The sequence below is a fragment of the Schistosoma haematobium genome, chromosome 5 (genome assembly GCF_000699445.3).
Source record: "Schistosoma haematobium chromosome 5, whole genome shotgun sequence".
Taxonomy (NCBI): Eukaryota; Metazoa; Platyhelminthes; class Trematoda; order Strigeidida; family Schistosomatidae; genus Schistosoma; species Schistosoma haematobium.
Window position 1 is genome coordinate 11,066,311 of NC_067200.1, and position 18,509 is coordinate 11,084,819.

General features: G+C 35.8%; 1 protein-coding gene across 1 annotated transcript; it reads right to left on the bottom strand.

Moving 5' to 3' along the window:
* Positions 1–4,575: 4,575 nt before the first annotated feature.
* MS3_00000695 (uncharacterized protein) lies at positions 4,576–9,709 on the bottom strand (the record flags this gene model as incomplete). Its single annotated transcript, XM_051208365.1, has 3 exons — positions 4,576–4,840; positions 6,778–7,098; positions 9,592–9,709. Coding segments are annotated over 2 exons (321 nt in total), but the record flags the coding sequence as incomplete, so codon positions are not given.
* Positions 9,710–18,509: the final 8,800 nt, after the last annotated feature.

Consider the following 18,509-nt stretch of genomic DNA (forward strand, 5'->3'; position numbering starts at 1 on the left):
CTATAGTACCTTGTTACGTCAATGGGGGTAGTCCACGTAAGGTGTTGACCACGAGGTGTGACTTCGACGTTAGTTGGTTCGTCACACCATTCACGTCTAACTCGAGTCGGCCTCCAATCATTTCGACATAGATCATCTACGTTGGTGATCTACACTGGTGAGCAAGACTTCGAATAACGCAACCTATCACTATAATCTTTATTATTGTATTCTATACTTATTCTTTTTCATTTTTATCATCGCCTATGTTAATCTGTTACTGTGAACTTTCGTTGCTTCATGTCAATGTTGATTAGCATTTAAACCTAGATAATTCGTTCAATCGACAGAACTAACCAATCAACTACGATTATAATCGGCTATCGTGGTTCTTTAACAAGCATTAGCAGCATGTAAATGCTCCTGTGTAATATGTCTGTTAAAATATCAACCACTCGTGAGTATAGCCACAAGGCAACACGAACGCATATCTCTTTGTACCTTATCCACTGGTATAAATAAGACAAGATTAACTATCGACTATAAATTCATCTTTCTGCTTAACCACTATCCACTAGAATGTTCTGCTTTTTTACCACTGCCTGCCTAATTTCCAATTGCTGAGTTCCATGGCCAAACAGAGGATACGAATGCTATAAATTTACGGTGAGTTTGAACTATAAATTTCCTGCGATCTTAGATCTCGTTTAGACTGTTCGTCAGTCTACAACGCTGTGTTAATCGAAAAATTTAATCAACAGTACCTCGTACATAATCCAGATTCAAACTATTGCCTTCTTCATTACTTAAAGGCAAGAGTAACCCAGGCGAGTTTCATAATTTCATTAGATTATTTCGTACTATATTTATGATGCGTGATAACATTTCGTAGTTTCTTTCACGTAAACTAGTCATATATTCTGTCACTGCCGTCAAGTTTTAGTCGAAATCATGTACATTTATGACTCGTTAGTCGACATACTGTGGTAAAACATATTGCATGTACACGAGCACGCTTAGTCCGTGTCCCAAGTGCACACGTTGTCGTACTTAATATGTCACTTAACGCTAGGTAATAAGCTCTTTGTATCAGCCTTTTACGAAATGGCCACGTTACCTGGATCCTCTAAACCTTAGTTACATTGGTGGTTACCATTTTAATTAATGTTTACTATACCCCTTGTATTTGCCATTATTTCACACGGTAAATCATGGCTCGATTTTCATATTACACGACAGTCATTCCAATTCCATTTTCGGTATATTTGTATACAATACGGGTTTGGAAAATATCTAAACGTCCTCGAAAATTCTCCACGAACCCAACCATAGTTTTCGTATATGTTTTTATTCACACATCCAACTGTTACGCTAATAATACCTAAACGACCGTTCAGTGCAATTGTTAGTATACGTAAGAACGATGTTATTTAAACTTGACTTTATAATACATCAGAACTATTGTAGTTATTCTACTTCGACGTCGTACTTTATTTTATGAAGTATTGTTTCCTCGTGGCTGTTATCTCACCGATGATTTCGGTACATCAATCGGTTGTTCAACTACTCGACGATTTACAACCTGTCCAGTTCAATTGGTGGTCTGACGACATTATCATTCGCGCGAATCATCAGTTTATGCAGTCGAGCGAATCTCCTGCAAACTGAAAACGATATTGTCGCCTCTATCCCAACACTGACAGCGTTTTTCAAGGGTATCATTGACATGAGTCCAGAGTGACACTTTTGTTTTCTTATGTTCTTTTCGATATTTTTCTGTTTACTAACCGAACAAACACACAGCACTCATCGTTTATCATCTTTTAGAGACTTCATCGTGCCACCTTTGCTGTCGATTTGTAGCCTTCAACCCTTACTAACTGTAGCAGCAGTCATCGACTTTTCAAACTGTGACTACAAGTTGGTCAATAGCTTCGCACAACGAAATCACGACCACTCTTCACTGTTATACTTCTGTACTTACGGTTAGTCTGTTAGATATAGATATAACTAGAATTCGACACTAATTAATAGCTGTCAACGACACTGTCCGACTTACAACTTTAAACTAATGACAGTACAAATATGGATATCGATTGATAATACACTTATCCTACTATCGCTATAGCATCATTACTCTTGCGGCAGACTTAACGTTTGTCATCGGAGGAACTGAATTACTTTTCAAGGCTATATATATTTCAGCGCGACTTGATAGAACAATAAAACGTTTTGTTCTTTTCATTATTTCTATGGTTAATCAATTTACGTTTAAGCAACGTTCTACTAACATATTATGACTCGCTGTTTCCCGACCAGTTTCTGCCGCCCCCTTTTCATTTGTTTTACAGATAAGCAATACCTGGAGGATTTATAATATTCGTCTGGCACTCTCCGGCGCGCGACTGCTCCCAACATGTTTGGTACCGATTCAAACGGCCGCTGAATCTGGTGGGGAGTATTGTAGGGCCAGTGAAATGTCACTGAGCCCTAGCCAAATCATCCGACAGTTGGATCACTGAATGTCGAACAGATCGTCGCTCCCTGCCAAGGTCATGTACAACCAACGCGCATTAGTTAATCATACGCCATGGACTGGCCCATGCGGCAGTGGTCTTACTTTCGCTTGTATCTACTTTAACTAATATATTTCTGTAATAACGTCCTTTGTGTTGTACAGTCTTCAAAGCATCTATAGTACCTTGTTACGTCAATGGGGGTAGTCCACGTAAGGTGTTGACCACGAGGTGTGACTTCGACGTTAGTTGGTTCGTCACACCATTCACGTCTAACTCGAGTCGGCCTCCAATCATTTCGACATAGATCATCTACGTTGGTGATCTACAAGTGCAAAGGCGTGTACCACAAAGTTTGTACAAATTTGACGCCTGCAGCTTTCAAACTCTTTAGCAAAACCGGTTCATGATTCATTAGGGAGGTCCGCATTCTTCTCCACAAGAGAAGAAAAATGTGGGATAGATTTAGGTTACGGGGACTGATGAGAATGAGTAGTATATGTACTAGAGTGTTAATCCTGACAGTGATGGTCTCTCAGTTTATCCGAATTTCTTTCGAAAGAGTCGACGGATGGAGCCTCAACTACGTGCTGAGTTAATGAATTACACTCGTTAATGTTTCGATGAGAAAGTCTATTTTCAGCTGACAAATAATTTGTCCTGGGCTAATGGACTTTTTGAATTGTCCTCGTAAATTCTCTATTTTGGAAAACAAGAAAGATGAGCGCATATCAGGTGCAAATTTATTGCTAAGTAATTTGAAAACCGCAATCAAATCACCTCTAGTTCTTCGATATGAAAACGATAATAGGTTTAGCATGGCCAGTCGAGCATCATACGGGAGCTGCACTATTCCGGAAATCAGGTTAGTTGTTGTTCTCTGAAACTTTTCCTAAAGCTCACTGTTTTTTGGACAGGGCTAGCCGCTTGTATGCAGTACTCAAGTTTAGGACACACGAACACTGTATACAAAGTCAAAAATTTAAGTGTCGACATGACTAAGGGCCGTAAGCATTGACCATAAAGTTGAAAAACTTTTAGCGGCTATTGCACGGCAGTGTGTAGTAGTCCTTAAGTATTGGCTTACGATGACTCCTAAATCATTTATGAACTAGATGGTCAATTCATGTCTCGTTCTCATTGTTATAGTACAGTTACAGATCTCTGGTTGCTTTTGACGAAGCTTTGCTAGCCACCTGACATGGCAATTGTGATGTAATGGAATAACTCCAGGATTTACTTAGACAATTTTAGGGTGCACTGTAATGACATGAGTTCACACTGTTCGGTGTATCAGTTGCCCGGTGTTTCAAGTACTTAAATATAAACATAACAATTATATATGAGCAACAGAGAGATGGATGGGCATGCAATTAAACAAAATGAGACAAGAACTAATCATACAAGCTTATTAACACGACTGGGGGTTTAGCTTTAGATGTTACATCCTTGATGTACGGTGTCATATGAATTTCACATATCCGTATCAGCCATCTCGGCTCGTTCTTCTGTAACCCATCGAGAATAAAAACTAGAGACTTCTCTCTCTCAACTGACTTGTTTCCCGTTCTTATTAATGCTGCATTGTAACAACACTGATTCGCAACCACATGGTCTTCTAAGATAAATGTATAGTGACTTGGAGGATTGCTATGAATGTTGAATCGACGAAAATTAGTAGTCAAAATTGGTAAGAACGTGATCGTGACGACAAGGGTGGGTTGTGTGGGCGTGGTCTCTATACATACTTCTTTCATCCTTGCAATGAATATACTATTCTGCCTGTATGACCCTATTTTGGTCTTTGAAAATTCATATACTGCAGCATAGCCCAACCACGAGGATGAGTAGTATTGACTTTTCACTTGGAACCAGTTTCAAAGGTCTTTGTTTTATATACTTGATATTTAATTTATTTCTCCATGTTCATGCTTTATTAGGTTTTTATTGTATACCATATAATGTCAGTCTCAGTACAGAGTAAAAGTCAGGAAGATAAGGATGAACAGTCCACTTATTTACTATATATATATATATATATATATATATATATATATATATATATATATATACAAAATTTATTCATTTAATCAAAATTACAAATAGGATGAGATTGAATGGAAAAGCAAACAAAAAACACGACGGAGAATTCTCTCAATTCTTTCGTTCAATTTTGTAATTAATTCTCAGAAATAATTCGTACTAAAATGATATTAGCACCACGAATAAATAATTGTTGTTCGTTGTCATCATCATCATCTATGTGAATTTTTTCATTTTGTTGATTATCTTGTTTTTCAGTGAAAGGATGTTTTCGACGAGTTTGTAAACTATACCAAAGTGAGCTATAATAAAATAAATGATAATTAAAGATAATGATAATAAAAGAAAAATAGTACTTAAGGTGAAGTGGTGTAGTGAAGATTGATTTGATTTGTAAATTATATTCATCATAGACTGATCATCTTATATGGGGGTATCAATGAATAGCACAAAACATGATGCAATTATTATGTGTTAGTATGGGATTTCTTAACAACAACACACGATTTGATTAGTGATCAAACACAGAAACTTCAAGTTATACAGTGAATGCTTAATCATGAAGATCGCTGAACTGGTATCCAATGATCTAATTTTATCTTCAGTCTATTTACGATATACTTATAAATGACAATTGTCCCACAACTCACGACGCATATGAACTTAACTAGTCGGAAAAATGTTAGAAATTATATTATGCACACAGACAGTAAAGTATATAAGTTATATGTAAGTGACTAACTTATTTTCCGAAATTGACTTACGGTTTAAATTTTTTTAACTGTATGAAGTCATTTCATTATTTAAGGTGATTTAAAATCAAAAACTTTATCGGAGGTGTTGTGTTGGAATGAACTCACTTAAACAGCATCATTTCATTGTGACTTTAGTACAAATATATAATCAGATAAAGTTATCACACTTGATGATATTAATACAAATGGGAAAGAAAATTAACTAAATAAAGAGCTTAATGCATAAGGCATTGATATTTTAAGTACTAAGTACCATATTTGAGACTCAACAAAGGTTACATCTCAACTGACTAGTTACCAAACAGGATGAAAAATGATGAGTTTTGAATTTTAGTGTTTAGCTATAATTCATATATACCAGTAACACTAAGAAATAAGAAAATTTGAGAATTATTCATAATACACATATGACTTAAATAAAAATGAATAAAAATTAGGCAACACAGTTAGAGATTAACAGATAAATTGTTGCTAGCAATAGAATTTAGGATGCGTGTTTCATCTCATTTCGAACTCATTGGTGCCAATCTGCATATCGGAGTTTGAACTGAACACCTTTTATTTCTAACACTAAAAGCGTTATCTATTGAGTTCATATCGCCATTACCTTTAAAGATGCGTCAGGAATTCGGAGTTTGACAACGCCATCATACATAACACCTTTATAATTGACGTTTACCAACTCAGTGAAATCAGAAGTCAGAAATGGAGAGGTTAGAAAATATATTTGGAAGATTATCGATATATCGAGAAGCGTTTAGTCTAAGTTGACTAGCATTTGCGAGGAATGAGTAGCACGGTGTACCCACTCGTGATCTGGTGCGGATGTGTGACCGAGCGATTTTAGCTAAGTGTGTCCAGTAAAATTAATGAGGTCGGAATCGAAAACTCACGGAACTATTTATTTTGGGGATTTATTTACCGCTACATCTTGTTCAATGGATATAACGTTTATATTATAGATAAAAACGGTGAAGTTCAGGACTGGACTTTGATCAGCGTTTTCAGCATATATATATATATACTGTGCAGATTACGTCGACACAGCTATTTTTATCACAAGTTGAACCGAATAAATGTATTATTCCTAGCAGTGGAATGGAAACTTAATATTCTATCAAAGCATTTCTCAAGATAAAATTACATATTTACTCTACTAGTAAAATTCCTGAGCATAAAAATATTATCAAACGAAACCACTAAATACGATTAATTTAATAGTTGAAATCACGAGTCAATTAAAGCTAGGCCATCACGGAAAACCTGGAAGCACTGAACAGCCGTTTCGCCCTAGTATGGGACTCCTCAACAGTGAGCATCCACGATCCCACCCGCATGATTCGAACTCAGGAACTACCGAGCGCTTAACCTCTAGATCACTGAGCTGGCCGGCATCTAACGGTGTTAATGTCTAACTTGAACACTTCGTTGTAAAACGTAAAATGTGAAAGAAAAAAACCAAAATTACATGATATAAAACTCACATATCAGACAATTCAGACATATTTCGTTCATTCAAATTAACCATAGATGATGTCCAATTTGACGATTTATGATAAAAACAATTATTATTATTCTCGTCTAAATGATTATGAATATTCACTAAAACACTTTTATTAATCTGATCACATTTTTTGACAGACTGATCATCATGATCATTTGTATCAGATAAGGGGATTTACCAAGTAGACGAAAAGGTCTCAATCTACTAATTTCATCATCACGTGCTTCTTTTTCCACAATCCCATCTTGATCATGATCGCCATACTGATCAGGAAATAATTGTCCGATTTCTAATGGTTGGTCTAATAATATTTATAGGACGTAAAAATAAAGACACATACCAAAGTTAGTGGAACAAAAATGATGTAAAATATAATTTGTAACAGATTGGTTGGTGAACTGAAGTGACGGTACCGCCCCACAACGAAAAGAGAGGGTAAGGAATAATCGGCTCTAAAAATATGACACCTCACTTTGCCCCATGGATTTCCATCACCGGCAGTAACGCCCTAAAAGTCGAGAGCAAGAGTATCAAGCACTGCTTACAAAGGATTAAGTATAACTGGCTCCAATCAGTTGTCCGTCCAGCAAGTTGATTGAAGCTGTGAATGAGAACAACAGGATACCAACTCATTGACCTGAACGTTAACAGCTTGCTTCAAGGTCTGAAGGTCCTCCTTAGTTCGATCCCCCGAAAGATTGTAGATACACACTGTTGAGGAGTCCCATACTGAGATGAAACAGATTCCTATTGTTTTCTAACTTTTACTGTCTGCTTAAGCAAAGCCAGTTTGTGATGTGAGACCTCGAAATTCAGTAATCTTCACTAACCCCTATAATAACAATTTTAGTTTGGTTATTCACTAATAATTAAAAATACGTCTGATTTTTAATTAAGATTGATTATAATCATTAACTAGGCTAAATGTCAAGATATTTACAGTGAAATACACCTTGGAATTAGGTGTTTAAAAATGAATTCCATAGAAAAGATTTTAAACACAGTTAATTCATATTCAAACTCATCACTAACTATTAACTCATTTACCAGGTACAGATTTGCGTACTCGGCTTCCAGGCATACCCAAAATGTGCAAAGGTTGATGATATTACCCGGTCGCAAGAGAATAAGGTAGGTGAAGTGGGGTTCGAACCTGAGAATTAGTGGCTGAAGATCAGATACCTTAACTTTTGGGCAACTTCACTCAAACTCATCAAGGAAATAAGTCTTTGCAGCCTTCACAGAAATCCACACTTTCTGATGATTTAAATTTGGTCCCAAGTATTTGATATTCTTCATTCAGTCGACCTTTTCCACGGATTATAAAATTAAGCATTAAATGGTAATTAGTGGTTTACTTTAGTTATTAAAGCTGACCACTTGTCTACTGATTGATAGAATAAGGTAAATCCAGGTCTTTTCATATGTATAACTAACAAACGTGTCATTTAGTTAAGTTTAATACATTTCAATGCTCGAATTAAATTGAAAACCAATAAATATTCAATCACAATATGGATCATTATATAAAAGACACCAATTTAATACCATATATGCTTAAAGTATTTTGTTAGGAAAGAGACTATGTTTATTAACTATAACTTGAACAAATGTGAATCATTAAAATTCACAGTGTTCTGACGCTGTATTAATGACATAGTGTTCACTACATTAATATGAGCAACATTTCTTATCTGGTCTATACCATATAATTTGATTTTTTTAAGATATTCACTTATTCGGTATTGTTTTTAGAGACTAAGATCAGTAACTTATGTAATAAAATGTAGTCTTAATGTGTTACCAAATTAAAATGAAAGTAGATTTGGTTAGTTAACTAGTGCTTTACAGAGATGCTGCATACAGCAAAACTAAGATATAGAATCTATTCACAAGATCAACAACAGTTGGTTCGAGCCAGGTTAGTAGATTCAAACTACCGTGATGGAGATCCATGAAATAATTCCAACCAATGGTTGTAGACATTAGATGGTATGGCTTGAAATCGATCATACTGAGATGCAAATACATCCATTCTTTATTTTCTAGATATTCCTTAATACTTGTCATCTTTATTTCATCATGTCAGCGTTTAGTCTTTTTCATTATTTTATTGCTGTTACATTATTTTAGTTTCTTTGTAATTTATCTCATTCATTTCATTTTATCATGTTTGTATGGTAGAGCTAACTGAACTAATGTATATTTATACCAGGTTCTACGTTTTATTTATTTATTTATTTATTTTAACACATAAATATTGGTACAAGGAGGCACCAAACACATATGCGCCACACAAATCTCATTTGATTTATGTGAGGGCTGTGATACTGCCCGGGTGCCCAAACCGAAGCAGGTGGTTTTCTTAGAACGCCACGCCCCGAGACTTCGACCTGAAGGTCTGATCCACAAGGCAGTGGAGCATCGTAAGGAGATGCAGTCCCATGAAAGCCGGTGACCAACGATTGGTTCATACGCCATTTGTTCCCGCAGGATACTTGAGCCCATGTGCACCATTGGTTTGAAATTCGGCTAGAGCGCCGGACATTCGCTTTTCGTCCTCTCATTTTGTAAACAACAACCCCGCCACGAGAAGGCAGTGAGTAGGACTTCCCTGGCAGAGGCTATATACGTGTGACCATGTGAGAGCATTTCGAGAGGGAGATAGGACTCGAATAAATAAATGAATATAATGAATTATAAATTAACAAGAAACTATACATATTAGAAATAACCTGATAGAAATGACATAATTCAATCATTTAACATAAATATTACAAAAATACATATTTACTATCTTTCAGCTGAACACCAGTTTGATTAGATGGAGAATGGCATAAATTTGAACATTTTTTCAACTGAAATAAAGCGTTATTATTTCGTTGAAACTTTCGTAAACGTTGTTCCCGTCGCTTTTACTTCGTCCCGGTTTTCCATTCTACAAGAACAAATTAAGAAGAATATCTATGATGTGTTGACGAGAATGATAATGATTGGTTAATTGCTTAGTCAGATTTGTAGATAGTTTGACAGGAGTTAGATGAGTTATATATTCTCCTATCCTTATTATTATTGTGATTGTGTCGGATTGTTATCGGGTATTGGTGTGGAAATATATTTATGTTCTAGTCAGACTAATCATATATTCTTGATCTGAATTGTGTTGAAGTCCTGTAGAATAGACACTGAGAGGGAATCTCGTGTAGATATTCGTCTAAGGCAAATTAGCGTCCCATTCGTGTAGACGAGGAAACTTTTAGCGTTATAACAATTTAAGATATAATTTTATAACGGAATAAAATTAACGTCATTAAATTAATTAAAAATATAGGTGTTGTTGTTATTATTGAAGTATGGTTGTACCACCTTAACAGTTAACAAAAAAACTACTTGCAACAAGTTAGTCAGTGGGATTGTAGTTTAGTCGTTAAAATATGTTCGACTTTCAATTAGTAGATTCAAAGTTTTAACTTTATTCTGCTTTTTCAGTTTGGACGAGCGAGTAGTATAACTAGACTTTACATTAAAAGTATAACTTGAAACCAAATGTACGAATATGCATTTGATGAGTTACAAAACACAATTTCATCAGTTAGTAAAAACAAAAAATAGAACCTTAGTACGAATATTCATAGGCTGGTTTTGTTATATTTTTATCTGAACTCTGAGAAAGAATATCAACAAGATAGTAATTAATATTACATGATAAGATTTTAAGACAAGTCATTGAAGGTTTCTAATTGTATGAAACTTATGCAGGAAGTATTCACCTAGCAACATGTTAAGGTTCAATAATTAGTAAGTTCATGAACTTATACTATGAATCGCTAGTCTTGTTTCTACCTACTTCTATGAGAGAGAGAGAGAATAACTGTAAACATTTATTTTAGTCTATTATGAAACTCTTTTGTTAGTACTTCCTTAGTATGGTTAGATTCCATCCCCAAACTATTTTGACCTGAATTTAATATCTACTTGTATCAGCTTTGATCTACATTGAATCTAATCCTATTTATTATTTATTGTGATTATTTTATTGTTAAATAAATAAGAATAATATTTGAAAGGGTTTTGTGGATATTATAGTAATTTTAATAGTTGGTGTCATGAGTCAAGTGATACTAGACCACCATGACCGTCCAGTGCTTCCAGGTTTTCCATGGTGGTCTAGCTTCAATTTACTCAGGATCTCAACTATTAAAATATGAATAAGTTAGTTTTTATTTTCTAGCTATTGTTCAGGCCTAAGAATTATTTTATTATGATTAATCGACTACAGATATATTTACTTAGGTTTATGCTTAAACAGTGTGAATTTTATAGATATTATTCAGTTGTTTACAATAAAGTAAATGGAACAAGGTTTATGTATGTGCCCTTATGATTTAAAGTCGAATTAAAAGAAATACTTTAAGTTCACACTTTAAACGATATAGGAAATCATTAAGGTGAAGTATCTAAGATATAAGTGCAAGTTAAACTGTAATTCTAATACAAAACCTATGATATTAAGTTCAACAGTTGATATTATACAGGAGAAAATTTGTTGAAATAATCAATGAAATCTTCCATGTTTTAAGTAATATACATCAGAATCGGTAAAAGAGTAGATGTATTCACTCAATCTTCCCTTATTATTTCATACATTTTGCTAAGCTAATTTATTCTTTCTTCATGAATTACAATATCTATACCGAATCTTTTCTACTACACCGGATAGCATTACTACTTCAAATAGTTTTAGATTCACCTCGATGATTTCATCTCACTGTGTTGATGTGGAATGAAAACTTGAACCGATATATATGAGCCAGATTCTAGATTAATTACCATTGAATGGCATCAAACAATGTTTGTTAATAAAGAAGTTTCGTTAACTGATAAAATATAATGCTGAGTGTTGTGATGGACGGTGTTCGAAATCTGATACTGGTACACTATGTGCCACGCGCTGCTCCTCCCCGACTACCTAAGCGAGAACACAACAGTGAGTGTGAAAGTGTATTGAACTATCGGATAAAATGCACAAATACTCATTCATATATACCACTCTAATTTTTAGTAAATTGATCCACTTCTTAGCCAATAAAATGCGCTTATCCATAAGGTCACTTCGGACTACCATCGACTGACCTTCTGATTGGCTCCCCATATCACTGGGTAATATGACTGATTAGTCTGGATACCGATTTACATCAACCGGAATTTAATGATCAAAATCACAGTTAAACATTTGGTATCATATTCATTATACATTTGAATCTTAATAACGAAATGAATACTACCAGTGCTTATATTTCTGTCTAGCAATTAGAACTATACTCATGTAAATACATGTGATCCAACTAGATATATTGATCAACAAAATTTTCTAAATTGCTCTTTTGTATTCAAACTAAGGGAATTAAATTAATGCATAAAACTGTGAGTATAGATATGTGAACGTGGTGAAATAAATGTAAAAATCAAAATGATTTATAGGAACAAACAAAACCTACACCTTTCAAAGCTGATTTCGGAAGATGAACAGAATATTCAGTCACATTCTTTAGAATCTAAAGATATTAAGAAATCAATGAAAAATAAGAATATCGACGATACACGATTGATTGATATATATGTATAAAATAACTGATCGGTCATTGAGTAGTACTATATATATACATATATAGTGAACTCCGCCTGGAGCCTCTCCAGGCACAACTGCCGGTCCCAAGCCCGGATAAAAGAGGAGGGTCCGGCATGGGGTTAGCGACCCCTTCCCGTAGAAAACTAACTTGCTAAAAACGCTGACCAGAAAAATAATTCAAACCATTTAAACTCTGCCCTGGGAGTCAGAAGGTCTTCATTTAGAAGAGTTATGACGCCTCATAGTGAAAGCCGCGTTCCTTTGGAAGTCACGAGGTCGATGCCCCTTCTAACAACCAGAGCAACCATTTATTTAGGTACATGGAATGCTCGTAAAATGTGGGAGACCGGGAGAATTCACAAATTGCCGCATAAATGAGGAGATACAACCTGGAGGTGCTTGAGATCAGTGAAACAGATTGGATGCAGGTTGGACAACAACGACTAGCTTCAGAAGAGCTTCTGTTATACTCCGGCCATGAAGAAGAAAATGCCCCACATACACAAGAAGTTGCATTAATGATTTCCAAACAGGCACAAAATGCACTTATAGGATGGGAATCTCATGAACCAAGGATCATTAAAGCCTCCTTCAAAACAAGGAAAGAGGGCATTTCAATGAACATCATCCAATGCTATGCACCTACCAACGACTACAGTGAAGACGTTAAAGATCAATTCTACGATAGGCTGCAGTCAATCGTCCAGAAGTGCCCAACAAAAGACCTGACCATTCTGATGGGAGATTTAAATGCCAAGGTTGGAATGAACAACACCGGATATGAATACACCATGGGACGACATGGACTGGGAGAAAGGAACGAAAATGGTGAGAGATTTACAAACCTATGAGCCTTCAATAAACTGGTCATAGGCGGCACTATATTCCCACATAAACGCATACACAAAACCACAAAGACTTCACCGGATCACACTACGCAAATCCAAATCGACCATATCTGCATCAACAAAATGTTCAGGATGACAATGGAGGATGTGAGAACCAGGAGAGGAGCTGATATAGCATAAGATCATCACTTGCTGATAGCCAAGATGAAATTGAAACTTAAAAAGCACTGGACAATGGGGCGGACATCACAAAATTTTAATACAGCCTTTCTTCGGGTTACTAACAAACTCAACAAATTCAAGATAGTCCTCAGTAATAGATTCCAGGCCTTTCATGATCTACTCAATGGAGAGGGAACTACTATGGAGAGCAACTGGAAGGGGATCAAAGAGGCAATCACTTCAAAATGTCATGAGGTTCTGGGCCACAGGAAGCACTATCACAAGGAATGGATCACTGCTAATACACTGGATAAGATTCAAGAAAGGAGGAACAAGAAGGCATCGATAAATATCAGCAGAAAAAGCCAAGACACAAGCTGAATACACAGAAGTAAACAAGTAAGTGAAGAGGAGCATCAGAACTGACAAACGTAAATATGTGGAAGATTTAGCAATGAGGGGGTATTGTTAAACAGAATGAAGGACTCCGTAGACGCCCAACTTCGAGACCAACAGGCAGGATTCCGTAAGGATAGATCGTGTACAGACCAAATCGCAACTTTACGGATCATTGTGGAACAATCAATTGAATGAAATTCATCACTGTATCAACTTCATTGACTACGAAAAGGCATTTGATAGCGTGGACAGAACAACACTATGGGAACTTTTTCGACACTACGGCGTGTCTCAGAAGATAGTCAATATCATACAGAGTTCATATGATGGATTACACTGCAAAATCGTGCATGGGGGACAGTTGACGAAGTCGTTCGAAGTGAAGACCGGTGTTAGGCAAGGTTGCTTACTCTCACCCTTTCTCTTTCTCCTGGTGATCGACTGGATCATAAGACGTCAACATTTGAAGGGAAGCACGGGATACAATGGACATCTAAGATGCAGTTGGATGATCTAGACTTCGCAGACGATCTGGCCCTTCTATCCCAAACGCAACAACAGATGCAGGAGAAGACGAACAGTGTGGCAGCAGCCTTAGCAGAAGTAGGTCTTAATATACACAAAGGGAAAGGCAGGATTCTCCGATACAACACGGCATGCACCAATATAATCACAATCGACGAAGATTTGAGGGATGTTAAAACCTCTACATATTTGGGCAGCATCATTGATGAACATGGTGGATCTGATGCAGATGTGAAAGCGCGGATTGGTAAAGTGAGAGCAGCATATTTACAACTGAAGAACATCTGAAAATCAAAACAATTGTCAACCAACACCAAGGTCAGAATTTTCAATACAAATGTCAAGACACTCCTACTGTATGGGGCGGAAACATAGAGGACTACGAAAGTCATCATCCAGAAGATACATGTGTTTATTAACAGTTGTCTACGCAAAATACTTCGGGTCCACTGGCCAGACACTATTAGCAACAACCTACTGTGGGAAAGAACAAACCAGATCCCAGTGGAGAAACAAATCAAGAAGAAGCGCTGAAAGTGTATAGGACACACATTGAGGAAAGCACCGAACTGCGTCACAAGACAAGCCCTCACATGGAATCCTGAAGGTCAAGGGAGGAGCGGAAGACCGAAGAACACACTACACCGAGAAATGGAAATAGACATGAGAAAAATGAACAAGAATTGGGTGGAACTAGAAAAGAAGGCCCAGGACAGAGTGGGTTGTAGAATGCTGGTCGGCGGCCTATGCTCCATTGGGAGTAACAAGCATAAGTAAGTAAGTAAGTAAGTAAGTAATATAAAGCGAGAAGCCGTGACAAGTGGAGTTCAACTGGGTCTGTTGTGTGATAGTAACTCACTGAAGACAATGGTAAACGGTGGCGCAATTTTGTGGATTGGTTGACGTCACACATTAATACTATTGGATGCCGGGCGGCTTAGTGGTCTAGAGGTCAAGCGCTAGCGCACGAAGCCGACAGGTCCGGGGTCCGAATCCTGCGAGCGGGATCGTGGATGGGCACTGTTGAGGAGTCCCATGCTAAGGCGAAACAAACATCCAGTGCTTCCAGGTTTCCCATGGTGGTCTAGCTTTAATTGACTCATGAATTCAACTATTTAATTACTACAATCTCCACATAAACCCCATTCTGATAAAAACTATACATATTTTAGTGCTTTTTGTGCCAACATTTATGTATTTAAATGAATAAATAAATGAACTTAAAACTCGCCAGTTCATAAATAACCTTGTGATTAATTTTTCACAGTATTGTCTCTTTATCCAAATATAGAATATAATAATTACTTAAATGTATATGGGAAATTATGATACTTTGAAATTGTCAGTTCAAAATTGAAAATTTGCGAAGATTTAAACACGTAACATTGTTAAAACATGAACTATTTTGAATTTTATAGTTAACAACATGGACTAACCTTATGTTAAACAACCATTCAAAACTAGGAAACGCTAGAGACAATAACAAAGGTTAGTAATTAATGTAAACTATAATATTCAAAATATTCTCCACAAACCCAATACATTAATATTTCAATTAATAACTTATAATAATATTTATGATGTTATAATAACTGATCTAACAATTCAAGTAATGGAATTCAAGACGTGCATTTCGTCCAATTTGGGACTTATCATCAGCTCTGAAAGTAATTGTATCCCATGGTTTAACTACGTATTCAATCCACTATAAAGTACTTGTATTGTTTCAATTCAAAATGAGTTGTTTTCGTTGCTGTACATGTATATTTCTTAAAGTTAAAACAATCATACAAATTTCATGATAAATTGACTATAGTTTCTAAAGATAAGTAGTTGGAATACATGTAAATTATATAGTTAAAAAATAAAGAAATAAAATAAACTGTAAATTAATTAAATTTGGAATATATTCCATTATTGGTAATATTAAATGAAGTGGGTGCGCACTGCTGAGGAGTCCCATACTAGGACGAAACGGTCGTCCAGTGCTTCCAGGTTTTCCATGGTTATCTAGCTTCAATTGACTCATGATTTCAACCAGTGAAATTTCTAAAAATCTCCACAAAACCCATTCTGAAGTATGATCAGTTTTATTTGGTATATATGTTTATCCAATGTGGATTGTATCGATACAATAGCCGATTATGACATAAATTTATGCAGAACAGATAAATTGTACATGTTTTTTTTATTTAAAAAATTAATTAATTTTCACTTACTAAATTCCAATAACGATCAAAAGCAATTAAATTGCCAATAATTGAAGCACGAGGCTCTTTTAAACCACGAGTCATAACCATTATTTGACTTTGATTTTGCATAGCTTTCCATAAACTAGCCATAGGACTGAAAATACGTTGCTGTTGTCTATGTGAATGGGAGCGATGTACACCGTAATGGATTTGCTCAGGATCAAAACCTTATTTATTATTAATGCGAATACAAACAAGCATGTTAATAGGAAGTGAGAAAGCAACACAGTATAAATAATACAGTATTTATTACAATTGATGAAGGCTTGTTTGGAGGATCATTTAATAAAAACATTGAATTTGTCATTACTCGAAATCGCTATGTTGATGCATCAACTGAATTTTGAAATCAACTATAAATCAGTCCACATGATTCAGTAATATGCTTGAAGGTTGATCTTTTCATGGTCATGTAAAAATCACGGAAATAAAAACTCTTGTAACGTCTAATCTTTTTGTGTATTTGTACACGATTCTTCATTATTGAAATGCCACTGTATATTGGCCGTGTGTGAGGCAGCAAACCACCAAAGACAATGGAAGATAGTTGAGCAGTGTCGTAGATTGAATGAAATTAGATATTAACACCGTCAGTAGATTAGAGACGTGTGACGCCGAAGGTCTTGGGTTTGACTCCCACTTGCGGATGCTCGTTTATGAGGAGTCCCATACAAGGATGAAACAGCCGTCTAATACTTCCAGGTTTTCAAAGGTAGCTCAACAATGATCAGTTCATAATTTCAATGAAGCTCAACAATCTCCACAACCCTATACTGACAATTATCATGCGTTCACTCACTAGTGACTAGCTTCGAGAGGAAATCCCCAGAGTTCTGGTAAGAAGCTATGACTAGTGGGGCTAAACCGTGTCGGGTGTAAGGTAGTTAGTTACCCACCACAGACGTCCGTTTTTTAATTTGTTAAATCATTTTAGATTTGTTCATATATGAGTAGTAGTAGCGTCGCTTGTATTTTTTACCAATCCAACAATAAAATGCAATAACTGCTGCAGTTACTATCTAACAATATCAGCTTCAATTAATTTTGGCCTACCAAGAAGCGACCTATTTCTACGTTTATAAGTGCACTGGGTATATAGGAAGATAAAAATAGATAAAACAAATATAAATCATCAGATCCGTGAATAAGAATTTACGTAAAACAAAATTATTCAGAATGATGATAATTTCTAGACCCAATATTAACGATGTTCCAATGGCAAAACACAAGTATCCACTCCTATTTTCCATAGAGCAGAAGCCTTCGTAAAAATGTTTGTCTGTACATGTGGTATCGTAACTACCAACGTATAGTGTAGATTTATATCATTATGTATTTCCCATATATTAAGTGAGGACTTTAACAACTTCACTAAATACATTATAGCTAGTCCACCCAAATGTGACTCAAATTCTAGTGAGTGAGTCGGTACGTGATAAATCAGTTACGTTGCTTAATTAAAAATATACATAGAACTAAAAACCTGCCACACACTATTCCAGTATTTCAGCAATGATCTTGTCCGTTTACTCTTTGAAACAGATAGGTTGTTAGTTAATTTCGGTATGACATTTTCACTTGAGCGCACAGAAAATGAATTGCTAGCCTAATAAAAATGTTCAAGAAAAGATAAAATTTACTAGAGTACCTATACAGCCTTCGTAATTAGTAATAATTATGATGACTAACAAACAAAGGAAGTTTAAGGGAATTCGAGGAGGCAGATCTAATTTATTACAGAATGATATAAGGTACCTATGAAAACGAAGGAGCACTGAAAAGCTGTTTGATCACAGTATAGGACTCTTCAGCACTGAGTGCTCACCACCGCTCCAGAGATCAAACTCAGGATTTCCAGTCCTTATTGGTTTTTAATTGTACCCTGAGATCAATCTGT